The sequence below is a fragment of the Silurus aristotelis genome, assembly GCF_946808225.1.
Source record: "Silurus aristotelis genome assembly, chromosome: 17".
NCBI classification, from domain to species: Eukaryota; Metazoa; Chordata; class Actinopteri; order Siluriformes; family Siluridae; genus Silurus; species Silurus aristotelis.
Genome location: NC_139590.1, coordinates 15,450,365 through 15,471,669, shown reverse-complemented (window position 1 = coordinate 15,471,669; position 21,305 = coordinate 15,450,365). Strand labels below are relative to the sequence as shown.

The 21,305-nt window shown below is 37.2% G+C and overlaps 1 protein-coding gene across 5 annotated transcripts in view; it reads right to left on the bottom strand.

Annotated features, from left to right (window-relative positions):
* LOC310739668 (protein HID1-like) overlaps positions 1-19,966 on the bottom strand; it is a 484,702-nt gene extending 464,736 nt beyond the window's left edge. Inside the window, exons 1-20 of one of the 5 annotated variants that reach the window (XR_014537450.1) lie at positions 19,790-19,953; positions 18,066-18,215; positions 16,330-16,500; positions 15,376-15,501; positions 13,984-14,090; positions 13,530-13,646; positions 10,837-11,044; positions 8,885-8,941; positions 8,664-8,804; positions 8,483-8,573; positions 8,231-8,382; positions 7,541-7,619; positions 7,258-7,422; positions 6,741-6,968; positions 6,458-6,603; positions 5,484-5,573; positions 2,779-2,870; positions 2,477-2,635; positions 2,309-2,329; positions 757-905 (exon numbers count right to left, since the gene is read on the bottom strand). Coding sequence is in view for 3 of the 5 variants with exons in the window: in XM_083565822.1 (XP_083421948.1) it covers positions 2,266-2,329; positions 2,477-2,635; positions 2,779-2,870; positions 5,484-5,573; positions 6,458-6,603; positions 6,741-6,968; positions 7,258-7,422; positions 7,541-7,619; positions 8,231-8,382; positions 8,483-8,573; positions 8,664-8,804; positions 8,885-8,941; positions 10,837-11,044; positions 13,530-13,646; positions 13,984-14,090; positions 15,376-15,501; positions 16,330-16,500; positions 18,066-18,215; positions 19,790-19,855 (2,409 nt within the window). In the remaining 2 variants the exon portion in view is untranslated. Of the gene's footprint in view, positions 1-2; positions 906-2,216; positions 2,330-2,476; positions 2,636-2,778; positions 2,871-5,483; positions 5,574-6,457; positions 6,604-6,740; positions 6,969-7,257; positions 7,423-7,540; positions 7,620-8,230; positions 8,383-8,482; positions 8,574-8,663; positions 8,805-8,884; positions 8,942-10,836; positions 11,045-13,529; positions 13,647-13,983; positions 14,091-15,375; positions 15,502-16,329; positions 16,501-18,065; positions 18,216-19,789 lie in introns of those variants that run through there. The other 4 variants (XR_014537451.1, XM_083565824.1, XM_083565822.1 and 1 more) reach the window with 4 other exon arrangements.
* Positions 19,967-21,305: the final 1,339 nt, after the last annotated feature.

Below are 21,305 nucleotides of genomic sequence, written 5' to 3'. Positions count from 1 at the left end.
TCTTTTAATGTTTACTTAGAAACTGATTGAATAGCTTGTATAAGGATTTCTGTATCTTACCTGTAATTGTAGTTTATATGCAGAAGGGTAATAAATGACAGTCTCTTGGTAAGGTGTTGGGTCACCACAAAAACAGTGGTTTGTACACATGAATCAATCTCTGGAATTGTACTGAATGGAGGTACACCATTCTTCCAAAAGTTATTCACTCAGTTGATGTTTCAAACTTGAATTTCTCAGTGAGCCACCGTGCCTTATATAAGTTAATTGGAAAAAGACCACTAAAACAGAAATTTGCACAGAAACCTTTCCAGAATAATCATGTTGTTACCCAAAATAGGCAACTCTATCACTCATCTGTTTGTCCTGATTACATGCAGGTGGAAATATTTGACATATAAACCTTGATGCCTTATTTACATTGTGAAGTACAAGTATTTGTATTTTCAACATTAAAAATTGCACTTTACTAACAATTAAATAATCTTGCTTGTATTTAATTATTTCAAATTACTGTGTTGTATGGTTTAGAGACAGTGGCATGGACTAAAAGACAGGAGGTGAGGCTGGAGGTAGCAGTAGAGTTAAAAATGTTGAGATTTTCATTAGCAGTGACGAGGATGGACAGGATTAGAAACGAGTTTATTAGAGGGACAGCACATGTAGGACATTTTGGAGACAAGGTGAGGGAGGCGAAATTGAGATGGTTTGGACATGTACAGAGGAGGGCCAAGGAGTATATCGGTAGGAGAATGCTGAGGATGGAGCCATCAGGAAGGAGAAAAAGAGGAAGGCCAAGGAGGAGGTTTATGGATGTGGAGGGAAGACATGCAGGTAGTTGGGTTGAAAGAGGCAGATGTAGAGGACAGGGGCGTATGGAGACGGATGATCCGCTGTTGCGACCTCTAATGGGAGAAGCCGAAAGAAGAAGTAGTATTTAATTATTTCTACTAAAGTCAGAGTGGAACGAAAGAAAAAAATACAAGCAATCTAAAAATACCCATTATGGCCTGTTTTATATTTCCTGTCCTTGCCATAAATAAATGCAAGTCTGAGGGGACATGCTGTTAAATTAAATCATGTGAAAGAAAATTCTGTGACACACAGCCAAAACAAGCTCCTTATCCTTGTTCCCACACATGTTAACACAGCATTTTGCTGGCCACTTCCTTTTCACTGTCAAAAAAAACATTGTTATATTATGTAAGTTTGTTTTTCAGGTTTAAAACAGGGACACAGTGAAGATGAATTGGAGTAAAAATTATTCACAGGACACTTTTTTTTTCCAGCTAAGATTATTATATGTTTTCATACATATAGAGACAAATCTTTTACTTTTAAACATTGAGCACAGTATATACATTCATTTCATTAGCAAATCTGATATGCAGAACAAAAATAGTAATATTAGCTCAACGTAAATGATTCTCATCAGCATATAAGAAATTATTTGTTTACAGTTGAATACTGGTGAAACATGTGGACCGTTACTGGCTGAAATATGTTTTTTTTTTTTTTTCCGGTCGGGAAGTGTTTTGTGAAACGTAAACCTGAAAAATGAGAGCAAATCATGAGTAGGTTTAATGAGACAGTCTACGGAATGAGCAAACACGTTTTTCTGTAGTGATACTGCCTTCTAGTGGCATGTGCATGGCAACACTGTCACAGTCTATGCCAATGGACACACAAGCCTACTAACGCCACTCACTACTGGACTACATGTGACCAAATTCAATAAGCTTTCAAATATGCTTCCATCAAATATATATATATATATATATATATATATATATATATATATATATATATATATATATATATATATATATATATATATATATATATATATATATATGTGTGTGTGTTATTATATACAGTGGCAGTTCATACCATAGGAAAATCATTCATACATCCACAGTGAGAGATTCTCAATGGTTTAAGCTGAGGGACATTAAACAGTCTTATCAAAAGGCTGAGCTATATGTAGAAACGTTATCATACCAGCCGTTTCCAAGCATTCACACTTTAACCGAGTGGCCCATGAACACTATTACAGATTTTCTGAGTCAGCGAATCCTTTTGAGTTTAAATAAATGACGTCTTTTTCTATATTACTAGTGAAAATCTGCAAGACTTATGAGAAGAGATACAGCACAGTGCTGAATTTATAGTCTATGCTTTAAATGGGTTTTGGAGTAAAAGACGTGTAGATGGAATATAACCAGCCAGCCCTTTATTTACTCAGTGACCGGCAGCTCATGAATTCTACATTCTCTGGATCTCAAAGAGACGAACGTCTGTGTCATACCAGATCGGGGGGTCCACGTTGCTGCAATAGAAAAAAAGATAAAAGGTCATACAGCTTGCTGTTTATTCCATATTGTTAACCATGTGCTATGATATTCTCTCTAAAACAGTAATATATCTGTAATTATATATAATTACATTGTGATTTTACACACTGCATAGTTCTTACCGGAGATATACGACGCCCCACATGTATGTACGGAACCACATAGCAGTGCCAGCATTTGCCTGGTATTTTCTGATCAGAATAGGGTGAGGAACAGGCAAAAGTCCCACCAGAGTACCATGCTGGAGGAATTTCAGGATCTCTGACTCGTCTGTCAAGCCCCTGTGAGGAAAAAATACACATTTAATTTAGTTTGATTTGTATAGTGTTTTGAGTGTATAAAAATACATAATATATAAAACAAAAAGGAAAAATTCTGAATCTGAAATTTGTTCAGATACTTTGGAGTATGGACATTTCCATACTTGTCAATGCAGATCTTCTCTACTTGTGGCACCAGGACCTGCAGTAGGCGCATGATGGTCTGTAGAGGGAGTTTGCTCTTCCAGGACAAAACCTGCACCAAACAGAACAGTTTGTATAGTTAGTCTGCAAAGACGTGTTTGATTAAGCGGCAATGTAAAAAAAATACATTAATTTACTATAAACAAATGCAATAAAACAACATACGCGGCGCATATCGAGCATATGATTATTAATGTGGTAAGTGGTAATGTTCCAGGGTAGTTGCCTGCAATGGGAAAATGTAATGTTTGGGATCTTTCTTATTACTTGTAGTTGCCCCATGGACAACCAGAAAATTGAGAAAAAAAAAACAACTATATTTATATTGTATTGACTGTTCAGCTGTTATATACACTATAAGAGTAAAACGTATTGGGACACCTGACTTATAGGGTTTTTCTCCAAATTGTTACCTCAATGTTAGAGGCAAACAATTGTACATGATGTGCTGTAAAATGAATTTTTTTCTTCACTTGAACTAGGAGACCCAAACCTGTTCCAGCATGACGATGTTCCAGCATGATAAATAATCACCACCTGGTTTTAACTAATTAAATAGGTAAGAGCTTTCCATTATATAATTACAACCTGGATGATTATGTTTCAGCTGGGAACAAGTTATTTTTAACCCTAACTGATGAAGTGAGGAGCTTCTTATTTTTTAAACAACCATGTCGGACGACACATCATGTGGTTGTGGAAAAGATGTTAATCTGTTTTACAAAGGGCAAATTATTGGCATGCATCAAGCTAAGGAGATCGCTGAAACTACAAAAACGGGGTAAGAACTGTCCAACACATTATTTAAAACTGGTAGGATAGTGGGGAACCATCATCTTCAAGGAAGAAATGTGGTCGGAAAAAAATCTTGAATAATCGTGATCGGTGATCACTTAAACGGTTGGTGAAATCAAATCGTAAAAAATAATTCTGACGGCTATGTTTAATAGTGAAAGCAAGAGCATTTCCACACGCACAATGCGAAGGGAACTCAATGGATTGGGACTAACCAGCTGTGTAGCCTTAAAAATACCACTTATCAGCGAGCTAAAAAAAGGCTTCAACTTGCTAGGGAGCATAAAGATTGGACTCTGGAGCAATGGAAGGATGTCATGTGGTCTGATAAGTCCATATTTACCCTGTTCCAGGTAAATTGATGGAACAGGGTTGATGGGCGCATCAGGGTAAAAAGAGAGGCGGATGAACTGATGCACTCATTATGCCTAGTGCCTACCGTACAATCCTGTAGGGGCAGTGCTATGATCTGGGGTTGCTGCAGTTGGTCAGGTCTCGGTTCGAGCAATGTGATGTGCCCAAAGAATTTGGTCAGCTGACTACCTGAATAAACTGAATGACCAGGTTATTCTATCAATGGATTTTTTCTTCCCTGATGGCACAGGCATACTTCAAGGAATTTCCAGGAATCATCGGGCTCAAATTGTGAAAAAGAGTTTAAAGGAACATGAGACATCATTCTCACACATGGATTAGTCACCACAGAGTCCAGACCTAAACCCGATGGAAAATCTTTGGGATGTGCTGGGAATAAATGTTGTGACATTGCAGAAGCTCATCAAAACAATTCCACGGCGAACGCATGCCGCGATCAAAGAGGCAAAGGCGGTCCAACGAAATATTGGTGTGTGTGACTTTTTTTTTTTTTTTTTGGGATGGGCAGTGTACCATAGTACAAAGTCTGCACCCCAGACCTCCTCAACATACTGCTGAAAATTTAAAATCCTCAAATACTCAAACCAGTCCATTTGGTACCAACATCCATGCCATAGTTAAACAGAGACACAGAGAACACACTTTTCCTTAATTTTTCTGTTTAACTGCATATCAGTAGAATCTCTTAATCTGCATAATCGTATGCCTCGTGTTGTTGACACACTTGGCTGATTAGAGAACAGCACAAATGAGCTAGTGAAGAGCAGAGATGGGAAGTAATAAAGTACTTCATTAATGTACCCAAGTAGATTTTTCTGGTATCAGTATTTTACTTCACTATTTATTTTTCAGAAGATTTTTCACTTTTACTTATTTTTTTTACACAAATATCTGTACTTTCTACTTACATTTTCAAATTTGGTGAGATAAATCAATATTTTTTCTTTTCCTTGTGCGCCGTTTTCAGTCTATCAACCAATTTCTTGTCATTGAGTGGCTTTTCCAACCTACCACTGGTGTATCATTTCCTGACTCTCATCACAGATGTAGGCTTGCCTACAAAGCTAACAACGATTAAGGCAGAAGGCAACAAGAAGTATGGGATTTACGTGGATCAGACAGAGGGAGTCAGCGATGTAAACATGACTGAGAACAGTGACATTCCTGATCACCTGTTCATCTCTACTTGTGTTCTATATGGTGGTTGTTCAGTCTGAATACATTCATTAGGTAACAAAATTTGAAATTATTTTGATTTAATATGAAGTGAGGTCCAGTTACCAGTGTGACACTAAAATTACTGAAGTAGTAATGGCAACTTTTAACTTAATTATTTACTTTACTTTGAGTGAAAAAGTGTAGTAAAGTGTGCAAACCTTAATGCCAGATAAATGTGGCTGTGTGTAAAACTTCAGACATAAACTTTAATTCCTTTGAGCCTGTATAATACTTTAAATATGACAGCTACATAGTGACAGTTATAAAAGCTACGCACCCACTCTGGTGTTGGCACCCAGTGTGTGGCGGCCGACGATGCACTTGACAGACGTCTCCTAGCCATTTCTGCCTCTGTGTAAAATACATCCTGTGGGAGGAAAAGGAAATGGCTTTCACTTGTATGATTTGATTTTTCTCCCCCGTTTTGTGCATTAAATCACTTATCGTTTAGCTTCAGTTGATTAACTACCAAAGAATGTTGTAGATCATTTCTGCTTTGATACTCTTGAGTGCTTTTCAAGATTTATCTGTGCTGTCTATAAGAGAAAAGGGAGCCATTTTAAAGCTGAGAAAAATCATTCGCCTCAAACAGGAAGAAACCACCAGGGTGCAGACTTTCATAGAAGTCTATATCTCATGTGAACGCAAACAAAAACACATCACTGTCAGAAATGTCCCTACTACTTATTGTGCAATTTGTAGCACATTTAGGTTTGGTTTCAGGAAAGAGAATGCTGATCAGCTTATCCTAGATCAGCAAACTCTTCTCAGAATGCTTCTCCTATCTTGAAAATTTGAAGTTGTGTGTCAAGATGACTCATTTTCAAAAAGGTGTTAATATTTTAACATTAAATAAAACAAGGCATGCATTGACAAAGCATCATTTGGAACATCACAGGGCAGCTAAAAAGCTCCTGATGAGCTCACAGACAGCTATGAATGGCTAATGTAATTCACCAGAGGACAGCATAATGCCAAGGGCCAATTATGCACACTTTGAGTTCTATATATGGATGGCTCTGGCATATTCAGTGTTCTAACTAAGGATTTCCTGTTGATAAGGGCAAGAAAATTTTGACATTTTTATTAGGTCACAAAAGTGAATCACTCAGTAAACTGGATGAAGCCTCTTGGATAAAATTGTAAAAACCTAACCAAGATAAAAAAATAAATAAAAAGTCCAGCCAGTTTAAAATTCAGTTCAAAATGACTTCAGAATATTGAAAACCATTGTTGAGATAATCCTCTCACCTCGTTGTCTCTTCCAGAGTTGGACTCTGTGTCACTGGCCCCACTTAAGACCGCATGTTCTGGCGAGCGATGAGTTACTGTCTTTGCCACTGTGACCATTGTACCATCCTCCGATACTTGGGACTTCTCTGTTAGTTTATCAATACCTATAAATAATATGTATAAATATTCAGCCACAATAAAAATTGTATTCCATCAATAATGTCTATAGTTAAGAGTTTTCTTTACTTTTTTCCTTCTAGCAATAAGTTTTACTGCCATACAAAAAAGGGCAGGTTGTTACCCGGCATAGCCACAAGGCTGGTCTTCAGTGTGCCCGGCTCGGCAGGTACAGCTGGCCGAGAGCCTTCCATGGAAACTGTCTCCTGGGAGTTAGTGCGAGAGATAGCATCTGGAGACTTCCTTTTCTTTTGCAGTGCCTTCTGGATGGATGCAGAATCCGTAGGCAGATTGGCAAGCTGGTGAAAGACGTTGCGTTTGCGGATGATGGCGTATACCAAGTTGCAGTTACCTGAGGCAAAATGAGACAGTCAAACAGTCAAAGTCTTTCCTGATACAGAAACATTAAGCGTCAGCCCATATATCCGACCTGTATATTTTTCTTTAATAACTACTACCTTTTTCTTTAACTGGTCTTGTAAAATCTGTAACATTTTAAAAATTTTCTTTTCCAAATCCAATTTCAATCTGTTCCATTTGTTGCAGGACCTGATATTCCTGATATATTTTTTTCCTGGTACTTTCATGATACTGATAATGGGTACCAGATTAATGACATATCTAATATCCACAAAGCTTACCATCAAACTGGTACTGGATAATGTTATTAAACGCCTCCAGCAAAAAGAAGACCAAGTGGTGGTTCTGAGCAGCAGAGAACAGGAACCAGTTGGTGGAGAAGGCTTCCAGAAGATGCAGGAGCTTATTGGCTGCTACCATGGACAGACTCTTCAGGTAAGGAGACACTAAACAGTGTGAGGACACAATGATTTGGACATTACACACGCACAGGTGTGAGGCCAGAGCAAACACAAAAAAAGAAACAAATTTGTGGACACAGCCATGTATGGTGACAGCACTTACCATTTACTACAATAGTGAGCAGGCAGTCAAAGAGTGGCTGTAGACGCTGATGGCCACTTGTGATGATCTTGTGGAAAACCTAAAAAAAAAAAAATTTTCCTTCATAAACAAAAATGACAAGTTTTTTTGCATGTCAGTCTACTTATAGCAATTTGAGGTCCCTAAATTTACACTCACTGGCGAATTTATAAGGAAGACCTCTACACTTCTGCAATTATCCAATCAGCCGGTCTTGTAAAGGACCAGAATGCAAACAAACAAATAACATATAGATACAGGTTTAGCACAACTGGAAGAAGATTTGCCAGATGTTGGTGCCAACCGCTGATCTCCTGATATTACACTTGAACACTTTTGGACAAAATAGACCAAGCCTAAAGTCTGTGAAACTGACAAATTGTTCTCAATACATTTAATGTGATCATATTTAGTAGCAATGCAGATTTTCTCTAGTTAGAGATATACACATTTAAAAACTGTCTCTTTTGCACTTATCTTAAGTAAAACAGCATTTTTTTAAGTAGAAGGCCTATACTTTCTACTAATTACCATTGGGAATTTATCAGGTGGTTGAGGAGTAATGAGAACTTTGATCCTTTAAAATGGAGTAACGGACAAAAAGAAAAAGAAGCTAAAAACCCCTTGTTTAATTTAATGTAAAATGAGACCGAGTAAGAAATCAGCTCTTACTACAATGAGGAGGTCAGCATGTGTGCCAGTGAAGACTGGAATATCCATTGGGACGCGAAGAGAATAGGGCTTGTTCAAACGTACCCCGAAGTTCCTCTCCCCACTCAGCAGCAGCAAAATGAACACACCGATGTGCATGAGACCAACACGAGCTACCAACAAACACAATATTTAAATGCCTTGGTATCATTCAAAGCAAATCCAGTCAAAATTTAGTGACGAGTGACAATTACACATGTACAGAATACTTACACTGGTCAGCCCTGGCGTCATTCAGATAGTACAGAATAGGCACCAGGATATCTAGCACATCACTGCTCTTCAGAACAAAGAACAAGAATTTCTAAAGCAATAGAGAGACAGGAAATGGAGCTCAACAGGAAAAAAAAAGACATTAAAAAGTCATTATTCCTTTCCAAGTACAATCTCCCACCTTGTTGAAGTCACAAAATTTCCAGAAAAGAACTAGAAGCTCTTGGTGGAACTGGATCTTCTTGGTGGAGTTGGGCAGGTATGTCTGAGTGAGCGGGTTAGTGAGTAGCCGAGCCAGGCCTTTCAGCACAAAGTCATAATCCTGAAGAAAAGTTTTTTGCTTTTTAGAAGATGAGAAACAAAGCGACAATTGGTAAAACACATTTTAGAACCAGTGCATACCTCCTCCCGATGAATTCTGGACAGGTAGTTCACAAACAGGTTTTGTGGGCCTACAGACTGCCACAGAAAAAAAAGAAAGATTATTCATTTTAATTAAACAATACATACACTATTGATCAGGGGTCTCCAATCTTTTCCAGAAAGGGCCAGTGTGGGTGCAGGTTTTCATTCCAACCAATCAATGGTCACACCTGATAGTCATTGAAAATGAAGGTCATTAGATTTGAACAGGTAGAATTTGGTGTGGACTTGCTTGGTTGGAATAAAAACCTGCACCCACACTGGCCCTTTCTGGAAATGATTGGAGACCCCTGCTATAGATAGATACAAATATTGGGACACCTGAATTTTCTATCCATATACAATTTCAATTACAATTACAAACTGTGACCACAATGTTTAAGGTATACAATTGTATAGCACTAACATTTCTCTTCACTTCAACTATTTACTACCCAACATGTTCCAGCATGACAATGCTCCTGTGCACTAAGCCAGCTCCATGAAGATGTGCTTTACATATTTGGAATATCTTGAGTGTCCTGCTATAGAGCTCTGACCTCAACCCTATTGAACACCTTTGGGATGAATGGGAACCGCAGGCCTCCTCACCCTACATCAGTACCTCACTTTACTAATCACCTTGTTAATAAATGAGCAAATTAATATACTTAATATAATTAAGCACTTTATATAACAGCAAATAGGAAATACATATGGAAGATTAATTAAACTTTTTTTTTTAAACAAATATACTTGCTCTTATAGGAAAATGAGCTCTAAAACTTAAAGTAGCAGTGTTTAAAGTAACATATAGCCATGTTTATAGGGCATTTAAACATAAAGTTAACATTAAATTATATTAATTATCCGAATAAATTATTTAAATAATCATTTTATTTTATAATTTGCTTCATAATATTGTCATGCTATTGCCAAAAGGACAAAAGAAAATCACGATTTAATTTTCAGTTTGGGCTGATTTGAGTTGGCTGAAACTACATTTGGTGACATTAGTGGATACATAAATTGGTGGATTTATCGGAGTACCAATAACTCATGCTAACTCATCTTTATCCCAACCACAGACACTACCCTGATTTTTCTTCTCTTTTTTCCCTTAATGTCTTTATAATCGTGTGGTGGTAAGATAAAAAAAATTTTTCATGATGATAAGAGCGAGGTTCTGTGAAGTTCTATTTTTCTCAGATTAATATATTTGTATGTTTACATTTGGGCACAAGGACAATTGCACAACGTTAGCAAAGAAACTGCTGTGCCATGCCCTGCTGAGCAGTGAAACTGGAAGGGAGACATCACAGTGAACTGCAAACAAACTGCAATCTTATTTTATTTCTGTAGCTTTCAGCACCACTAGAAGTACTGTATGTACAAAACATACTCAAGTATTATGCAAGCTCTTGCATTCTATTTGCACTGTTGAGGAAATGACTGAGAACAGGACTTTTAAATTATCTACTCTGAACTACTATATGATTACCTGATCATATTACAGATATCCTATAATTTATATAAAGAATATAAATGAGGGATTTCTGAAAACCTTCCATGAAATTGGAATCTTTTATGTTAAACGCCTTGTTTTTTTGTTGTTGTTTTTTTTAGACCAGACATGTGTGTTGCTCAAAAAAAAGAGCGTAACTGTTTAGCTACATCCTCTTTTTTCTTAATAGATGATACAAAAGGAATACATAGCAACGGTTCTGAAAAGTTACAAACATCTTGAAATGGTTCAAGTATTGTGGTCATAATGTGGTCATTTTGGTCATAAATGCTGATGTAGGATATATTTCATGGTAATGTTTCAGATGCCTTTAATTTCAGTAACAAGTGTGTGTGTGTGTGTGTGTGTGTGTGTGTGTGTGTGTGTGTGTGTGTGTGTGTGTGTGTGTGTGTGTGTGTGTGTGCTAAAGGTGTGGTGGCACTCCTACATCCTGCTCGTCCATGCTGGAGGGGGAGGGAGCACGAGGAGGCTGAGCATTCTCATGCTCTAGAGTGACGATGAGGATCTGCACTGCCTGCTCCACCAGCTGCTCCCGGTAGTCTGAGAACAGCAGGTGGTTGTAGGGAATGCCGTAGCCCACCGGGTCATATGCACACACCACGTTAATCAGGGAGGTAAACAGAGGCAGGGCATGCCTGAAGGAATTAGAGTGGGAAAGATAGAGAAAAAAATAAAAAAAGAGAGAAAGAGAGAGCGAGAGAGAGAGAGAGAGAGAGAACGCACGCAAATTGAATACAGGTCAAATTGAATAATATAAAGGAAAAAAAATTATGGCAACACAAACAAACAAACAATATAAATTTATAGCAAATTTAAAGCATATACATTTAAACTGACTAGTTGTTCATTAAGAACCAATAAAGTATGTTAGAAAAATTATCCTTATACTATATATAAAAAAAAAATAATACAATGTTTATAATAAAAATTCCAATAATCAATTCTACATTTAAAGACAAAATAAATCGAAAGAAATACCTACTAAAACAATGCAAATATTATTGCAGCATGCCTCTTTGCAATTGGGGTATAAATATATTTACATACTAACCTGAATTGACTGTTTTTTTTTCTTTACTGCCTCTAACTAATGTTTGCATTTGACTGAAATTGATTGTGTCGTGATGACCTTTTCTAAGCGAAGCAAATTATGTGCAAACAGGATATTCGGATATACAACGAGTTCCTAGGTAACAATTCATTAGGTTTTTAATCATGCAAACCTGCCATATGGGTCACTTAATAGCTTTACTCACTGTAAGCCCATCTGTTGCTGTGCATGATTTTTTAGCTTGATCTTTATACAGGACAGCAGCTGGCCAGATTATTTAGGCGGTTTATTCTGAGCACATCAAAAGGACCATGGTTGAGAATAATAACTGAAAAGTTTAGATATAGTCATGAATATAGTTTGACTGTTTTCCTCCAACTGAAAAATATAAATAGAAAAAAAGAAGAATTGAACATACTACCATTATACTGCCCTATCTGAGTAATATAGAAGTGCACAATAACTAGCTAAATTTTGTAACTCCTTTTATGAGCATAAGCCCTGACAAAAGGAGAAGAGCAGTCAAAAAATGTCCTCTGACTAGACCCAGTTTCTAAGAAATTGTTGGGTTTAAACCAACACCATCTCTGGTGTTTGATATAACGTTTGAGTAGATTTAGTTACGGTAAATTAAAAAATCTTCCATTTTCCCTTGCTTATTTTGTCACGTTTCACATTCATTTATGTTCATTGCACCTTAACGTCTGATGCCATGTAGTGAGGCAAAAAAAAAAAAACTGGTCAGAAAATACAGAACTACAATACAGGTGAAATAAAGCAGATATATCTTCACTTGTAAAAACATGATACACTTTAAAAAAAATTAGAAATCATTACAACAGTATAACACTGTTATACTTTAAAAAGTGATAATGCTTGTGATAACAGAGCGGCGGTGAAACGAGAGGGCACAAACACAGTGAAAAGCAAATGACAGAGACAAAACAAAAATCACATGAGAAGTTGTCAGGACACAACAGACAAAAACCCTGAAAGTCAAACTCCGATAAGTACAAGAAGCTTACAGTATTTAGTGAAACAAGCTTAATGGACAATGGACACTTTTATTCACCTTTACTATACCAGCTCGCGTTGCATACCCTGTCTTGTGGTCTGAGAAACTGTCACATGCAACTATAGCTAAATTCTGGCAAAGCAGGCAAAAACATAAAAAAAATAAAAATAAAAAACTTTTTTTCCCCTGCCTATAGGAAAATTATACTATAAGACAATAAGAAAATATCATATTTCACCACATCTGTGTAGATAGTTTTTTTTACTAACTATCAACTTCCAGAATTGTTTAGCAGGAGCATTAATCGTGCCTGACTTCATATATCCTGCTAGCTTTCAAATTTACAATGAGAATCGGTTTAGTGGAAAGAGCTTGTTTGTGGGTGTGACTTTATTTACAAGAATTCATAGGCAATATAAAGGGAAAAATTAGATAATAAAATGTAGTCATGATTCACCACATAATTCTGTAATTGCTAGCTAAACATAGGTGCCTCATGCAGTTAATGCAAAGTTGCTGTACATGGTCACTGGAGTTAGGTTAGGATTACACTGTAACAATAACGCAGGTAGGGATGTAATGACTGATCTAATCACTGAATCAGATGAAAAATAAGACCAATCATATGTAACATTACGCTCACGAGATGAGACAGATCCATATCACACTGATGCAGTTCTGGTTACAAACCTAGAGGTCGACTTGCTATACTTTATCTTTTTGGTATTATAATAAAATCAGGTTAAGGTAAAGTGTAATTATATTCTTTTTGCCATCATTGCAATTTTCCTTGTAAAAACTGCAGAACAAGCACCTATACACAATTTCGTTTGGCATTGCTAACCGTTTTATTAGGTGTGTATTCGCTTGGCAGATTAGGATCACTACTGCTAGCCTCCACAATTAGTTTTCATGCAGTTTCTCCCTTTTAAAGGATATTTTTTTAAATGCTAGAACTTTAAAAAAAACATGACAATGCCCCCTGCGCTCAGATAAAAATAACTTCTTACCTGTTTGCACTTTATAAATTCCTGTTGTAGGCTGAACCACTCACCTATTTTCAGTGGAGCAGAAGAAAGTGACCCAGGGATTGATGATGTTTCCATCTGAAGATGGTGGCAGGTACATGGCCTCAGAGAAGCAGGTCAGCAGCAGCCTCAACAGCTCACTCCTGCACACACACACACACACACACACAAATCACACAAACTCAGCAACCAATAAAAACACTAAGAAAGCATTCTTATTTACATACTGCATTTTATTGGTCACATTTGTATATTTCACAGATATATCACACTGCCTTAAAAGCATCCTGCCCCAGCAGGAATAGAAAAAGCAAACAGACCAGGACTGGCTGTTACCTAATAACCTTAAACTGCTGTGATTTGAGATAAGAATCTCTCTGAATGGCCTTTGTGTGGCGATTACTGATTAAAAGGTTACCCAGGAAACATGAGACAATGCTCTCCTCTGGAAACACACAGTGCATATGATTGCATGCTCACCTGTTAAGATCATGGATGAAGTTGAGTGCTGGTGACTGTGCAAAGCCCACCCCTGCTTCCCAGATGTATTCGCAGCTGTCCAGCGACTGCATATCTTCCAGTGAATCCTGAACAGAACAGCCATAAGAGTATGATTGGTTACCATCTAATTCTTACAGAGAAACAGTCATCTTTGTTTCATGTTTTCAACTCATTAGTAGAAAGTCACTTTAAAGTTCAGTGTTTAAAAAAATATAAGGTGATATATTGGCACAGTGTTTAAGTCTGTAAGAGACCAGCCAAATCATAATTATTCTCATTAAAAATAAATAAATAAAAGAAAAAGAAAAAATTCTAGAAAGAAATCAACATGCCTTGTTTTTAAATGGTTTTGGTTGTTAGAAACAATATCTTGTGGCCAGAGTGGATGTTTAAGAGTAGAAATTGATTTAGGGTTTGGTAAATAGAACAAACTAAGTTCAGGTACAAATAAAAATAATTATTGTGGAAACAGCACAATTGGGATAGATAAAAAAAAAAAATAAAAAAAAAAAACGGTCACACACAAACACCTCTAGGCTGTGGTTGGGGGTTGGGAAGGTAGATTGAGAGAGACAGACAAAAAGACAAAGAGCAAAAACAGGATAGTCGTTAAAGCAGTCAACTACCGTACGATTAACACAAAGATACGAGAAAGTTCTAGTAAAGAAGTAGACATACTACTGCAATAAGCAATAATATTTCAATACACAGTACATCTACAACTCATCATCATTAATGCAAAATCATAGGCTCTATATACCTTATAGTTGGTGAGTTTTTCCCTCATAAAATTCGAATCGATTTATACAACAGCATGTCCGACTCAGGTATTTTTTAATTTAAAACAATTTATTTAAATATACTCTGGCAACCCATTTTTAAGCTGCAGAAAATGACTGAAAAGAAACTGTAATTAAATATTCAGTTATATGGTGATAATCTATTTGCTATACTATTTAAATCCTATATAGAGCTTAAAACTAATACAGGAGCTAAAAAACGAAAAAGAAACAAAAAACAGCAAAATCTTTCATACTTCTATTCAAGTATAAATAAAATGCTGAACGATCTACAGTATGGGGGTGCTGGTCAGTTGAGAGAGAGCTCAGCTTCATAAAAAAAAAAAAAAAACAACAAAAAAGATTAATCATACACATTTAAAATGCTTCTCCTACTTCCTCATACCACAGGACTTGTCAGTCAATAATCCCATAGGGGATTAAAGAGAGGGAAATTAAGAAAAGAAACCTTGTCCGGTTTACATATGAATGAGCTGAACCAGGAACTTCAGGAGATTTGACCAAGTGTGACAACAGGGAAGGAGTGGCACAGGATACACACACGGCACACAGATTCTGACAGATTACTCACAGGCCCTCCTTTCTTATGGCTCTGCACTGTGAACTCCGGACAGAAGAGCAGGTCAGAGATGGCTAGTAGTAAAGACTCTGCTAGGGGCCGTGCTCCATCGTCATCATCGTCCATCTCCTCCATCTGCTGAGATACGACAGCTGACGTTGTCATGTGTGTGCAAAAGGTGGATACATTTTATATGGACGTTGTCCTACTCTAAAGTAGACTTGCAAAGCTTTGCGTTTACTATAGCAGTTCTGTAGTGATCATCTCTGTGTTACAAATGTGAAAAAAAACGTATGTAAGGACGGAATTTCAAACAAAAAGGTGTGCTGTTTTAGGAAAACGATCGACAATTACGCAGTGGGGGGAAAAATGCAGCTTCTCATACTACCAAGAAACCCCTTTTCTGTCCTGAGAACACCTAAGATGAAATGCTGAATGACATTCAATTCATTAGAGGAAGCATCAAAATATAAATCATTGTATATTTTTCTTGGTAAAATCAACAAATCAATAAATTTTTGTCTATTTTTAAATAGACTTAGATTATACAGATTCTCCTTCATACAAGGCATACTATGCTCATGTTTATAAAGTTTTAAAAATTTTATATATTCTATTCTATTATATTTCTAAACTAAGTTTACATTTATTATTGATCTTATCCGTTAATGCAAAGCTCAAATCCACCTTAAACAGACGATTATACTTTTCACGACCAGTGAATACTTTCTGCTAAAAACCAAATGCGGTTATGTTTCTGGCTACTTCGTGCTACAGAATGGACAGGTCTGAGTTGGTCTTGTAGCAGCACTCTCACTTTGAGACACCCGATACACTTTGTTCCTACTCCCAACCAACAAGCCTGAATCAGAGCTCTGTGTTTTCAGCAGTGTGGGTGTCTTATCTCTGTCTTTGTAAGTGCTCACTGAAATGACAAATCCCGAAATGGTGAGACATGTTACTCACTCCGGCTCGGCCGGCCCCGGGGACGGTGGACCAAAAGAAGCCCCTCCAGTCCTGGTCTTCAAAAATGTAGGGCAGGATGCGAGTAAGAATGCGTGTACAGTTCAGCACGACCTGCTTCTCTTGTTCGCTTGGGCATCCTGATTCTGCCGCCTGCACCAGCTTCTCCACAGCCTGTTAAAACGAGAATGTGTCAAGCAAGCAACCATATATATTTTCATATACATTTCATATATCATTTTCATAAACTGTACATATCTGAGGTTAAAATAAGATTAAGGTTACACTGCTAACACGCATACAGCCTGAAACATGGCTTGGTGTAAGCCCTAACTAACCTTTCACTTAGAAGGAGCAAACTGAGATATATATATATATATATATATATATATATATATATATATATATATATATATATATATATATATATATATATATATATATATATATATATATAGGTGAAAAGTCATATGCCAAACTAATGCAAATCTTCAATAATCTGTGCTTCAATTAATGTAATCCTATACACAAAGTTTGCACCTAGTACACTAGCATTTATCACGAGGAATTTCCGTTTTTTCAGTCACGACAGAGGATCTGTAGAAAGACACGCACATCCTGTATAATAATGAAATGTGACTCATCTCATCTGCATGTACTAAAGATACGTGATGTGATATTAGCAAAGTGATGGGCCATTACAAGCCCTGGTACAGGACAACTTCTGCTAGGTACTGTAGTGTTCCACAAATATTCTCTCAAGTGGTGTATTGTTGATGGTCACGAAGACTTTCCCTAATAAGTCATTTAAAAAACTCACATAAGTGTTCATTGTAATTCCAGTGTTTCCAAAACACAGGCAATATTTTCACATATTCACAGGCAAACCAAATATATTTCCACTAGTTTAGAAAAACCTTTTAATTCATATATCCCTTGGGAGAATTATAAATGCCTTGTTTCCAAATGTTTCTGGCTTTGATAGAGGTTTGTGTTGAGACTGGTTTCTAATCGGAGCCCAAAAAAGGCAAGGCAATTTACCATCATGGACGGCAAAAATGTGAGGTCAGATATAAAGGTGCATATGGTTTGTTGTGGAATTACCAATTGGAAAGCCACAAATGTGATTAATATAATTTTCCTACTCATAAAATGTAATTAGTGAGCTGCCCATGCTTTGTGGATGGGGATATAATCATTCTGGTAGAGTATAGTATTGTAAAGTATAGGGTGGTATAGTACAGTACTAACAGATCTGTCATCAAGGGTCTTAAAATTAAGATAAGTGATCTAGGATCAGACAGTTTTACCTCACTGAGCTACACCAGAAGGCCCAATGAAAGGGGTTATTCACATACTCATGAATACCAGTATACATACAAAGGAAAGCTGATCCTAATCGTTGCTCCTTGACTCATATAGTCCTAGTTCTGTCTCTGCACATTTATAAAATCAGAGAGCTCCTGTTTAGATGTTTCTTATTTCTGTTGATAGGCAGTGTTTAAAAGGAAGCAGACAGCTGTAGACAGGAAGGGAAGCACACAGACTGCCTTCCTGCGCCTACATGGCATGAGCACTTCATTCCCCCAAAACAGTCTCTGCCGCACATTGATGAAAAACAAAGCTAACCCAAATAAGACTTTATTTCAAAACAATGGAATTCTTTGCTTTAAGTTTACACGTTGAGACTTGGGACCCATGTAAATGTGTAAATTATTTTTGCCTGCGAATGCAGCTACCTTATAACACAGGGTTGCCAGATTGGATGGCGATTCCTCTCTCACTGCTCGGATCTCTGCAGCTGGCACGAGGGCGAATACATCCTGAACTGAGGTGGCCGTGTCGGCCCAAAACTGGTCCCAGAAAGCATCGTCTGTGGCTTCCACTGGCTGAAATCAAAAGTGCATTATTCTGTCATAAATTTGTGTACATGCAACATAACACTTTTTGTCAGTCTAGATAACTTTTGACACAACACAGAAATGAAGTCTATCAGGAGTCTTTGGCTGAATGACAGGAAAAAGGAATGTAGCAGTTGACTGATAGGAACATCTGATATGTTCAGCTCTTTTAAAAGCTTTCTTTAATAATATGTGTAAGCAATAGTGACACTGACAGCTATTTACGTGTATGTCTTTCCTTGGGAGGCTTTCTTTAATGTTTTGTTCTCTATGCCCAAGGAAATATAATTTCACAGTGTCGTGTTATTTTGATTTACTTTGTCCAGATTTATAGAGACTGTCAATAAAAAAACCATCAAATAAACTTGCTTCCAGCCCCACTGTTATGGGGGCAAAGAAACTGTCTTAGGACACGGTGAGGGGGAAAAAGGCGGGGTGAAAGTTGACTGAAATGAACGGGACTAATAAGATCCAGCTCATTTAAGAGATTTAACAGTATGTGTAAGCAATATGGAGTATTACATTAGAATGAGTTATAGTTCGAGATATTGACAGCTGTTTACGTGTGTGCACGTGTGTGTGTTTGCGTGTCTTTAATATTTGGTTCTCTTCGCCAAGGCAACATACACTACAAACCTGCCTTCTTAAATGCAAGTACTACATTTAATGGGCTTAAATAACTAGATATTGGCTCAGATACTGCAATAAAAATGACTTCACTTCTCCATCCAAGGTAAATCAGACTAGCTAAATGTTTAAAACACTGTAAAATATCATTCCACATGGTTGTATACATCTGAATTACTTTGCCCAGACACTGACAATAAAGAAAACAACACTAAACAAAAGTTTAAATAATACTAGGGATATTTATTTTTTTCCCCTCCACACAAAGCACGACACAGACCAGCAGCCTGTCTAAATAAAGCCTGGGGAAAGCTGTAGATAAACAGGTCTCGCGAGAACACAAAATCTCGCGTGATAACAGGACTATAAGTAACTGGATATTAATTTCAATTACATTTGATTGAAGAACTGACCTGAATGATATGAGTTTGTCAGAAGTAAGAATAATAATAATGATGATGATAATGATAATTAAGAAATATCACCTTAAAAAAAAGGATCGATCAAATCAAGAAGTCAATACAAAGAGACTAAAATGCGTGAAAGAAATGCAAATAAACAATAAGCGTTATCTGATCGATTGGAGTCGATGAGAAATCGGATATGAGTCCTATTTGAGGGGATTTGATTCCCCTCCTAAAGGCTTGTCATCAGCTTTGGGGGGGAAAAAAACGTCGACAGACCGCAGACCCCTGGCAGGTGCAACGCTGATCAACGTTACAAGAAAATACATATAAACATATTTATATTAAATATGAATAAGCCTGTGTATCATAAACATAAACATCGTCTATCACGCCTGTATAATTACACACGAGTCACATGCGCATCCGTGATGTTGCGGTGATCCGCGGTCTGATTCACCGCTCAGCTCTCCATCTGGAGATCTTTCCTGCTCTTACACGCAGTACACATGTCGAACAAACACCACCAACCTGCGTTTTCGTGGTCAGCTGGATTACCGCTTTTCGAAATTTCAGCTTTGAATCCGTATTTCCCATTGTGCGTGTTAATTCTTGCTCTAGTAGAATATTATAAGACAGCGCGCTGCTGTATAAGTCTGATCCTCCAGGCGCTCTCCTCCTCCTCCTCCTCCTCTTCCCTCCTCCTCCTTCTGCGCTTGTGTCATTCGCGGAGATCAGAAGCATACACTTCCGGCTTCCTAACGAGCGACGCCGTTGCTAGGCTCCGTCCCAAACGGAGCGCTACTATTGCACAGAAAGTGCACTATGTGGACCTCCGTGTGCACTATGGAACACTCGTGTTTGAAATGCAGTCAATTTCTTTTGGTGTTTTGCGTCAGGTGGATGCAAAACAATCCCATGTCATCAGCTGTGACATTGCACTCAGATGACTGACTGACTGACTATCTATCTATCTATCTATCTATCTATCTATCTATCTATCTATCTATCTATCTATCTATCTATCTATCTATCTATCTATCTATCTATCTATCTACAGGAAAAAAAAACTGTGTAGCTGAGATGCAATAAGGTGAGAACTATATAGAATTTGTGAGATAGATAGATAGATAGATAGATAGATAGATAGATAGATAGATAGATAGATAGATAGATAGATAGATAGATAGATCGGACGGACGGACGGACGGACGATCGATCGATCGATCGATCGATCGATGGATCTATCTATCTATCTATCTATCTATCTATCTATCTATCTATCTATCTATCTATCTATCTATCTATCTATCTATCTATCACCTTATTGCATCTCAGCTACACAGTTTTTTTTCCTGTAGATAGATAGATAGATAGATAGATAAATCAGACGGACGGACGGACGGACGGACGGACAGACAGACAGACAGACAGACAGATAGATAGACATAAAATCATCTTTCATCACATCTATCTATCTACAGGAAAAAAAACTGTAGCTGTGAGATGCAATAAGGTGGTTTTGCTTTCTTTTTTTTTTTTTTTTTATCATTTTCATCATTGTACATTTAAAGGACACGTATGGATTTGCATAGTTAACAAAATTTGTTGAATAACCCAGAAAATGTTTAATAGTTTAGATTGTTTAAAGAAGCAACGAGTAGCTTTGATGACAACTTGGCAATGTATGCATTCTCTCATCAGATTCATGAGGTAGTCACCTGGAATGGTATTCACATTACCAGTGTGTCTTGTCAAGAGTTAATTTGTGACATTTTATAAACTTAATTTTAATGGTTTGTTCTACTCGCTTCATCTGCTAATCTGCCATCTAAACAAGTCTCCAGACTTCAATGGCCATGTTGGTGAAGGGAACAGAGGTGATAAGGAGGTGATGGGTAGGTATGATCTTAGGGAGAGGAATGTGGAAGGGCAAATGGTGGTACATTTAGCTGGAAGGATAAAAATAACAGTGGTAAATACTTATTTTAAAAAGAAGTATCATAGGGTGACGTATAAGAGTGGAGGAAGGTGCACACAGGTGGAC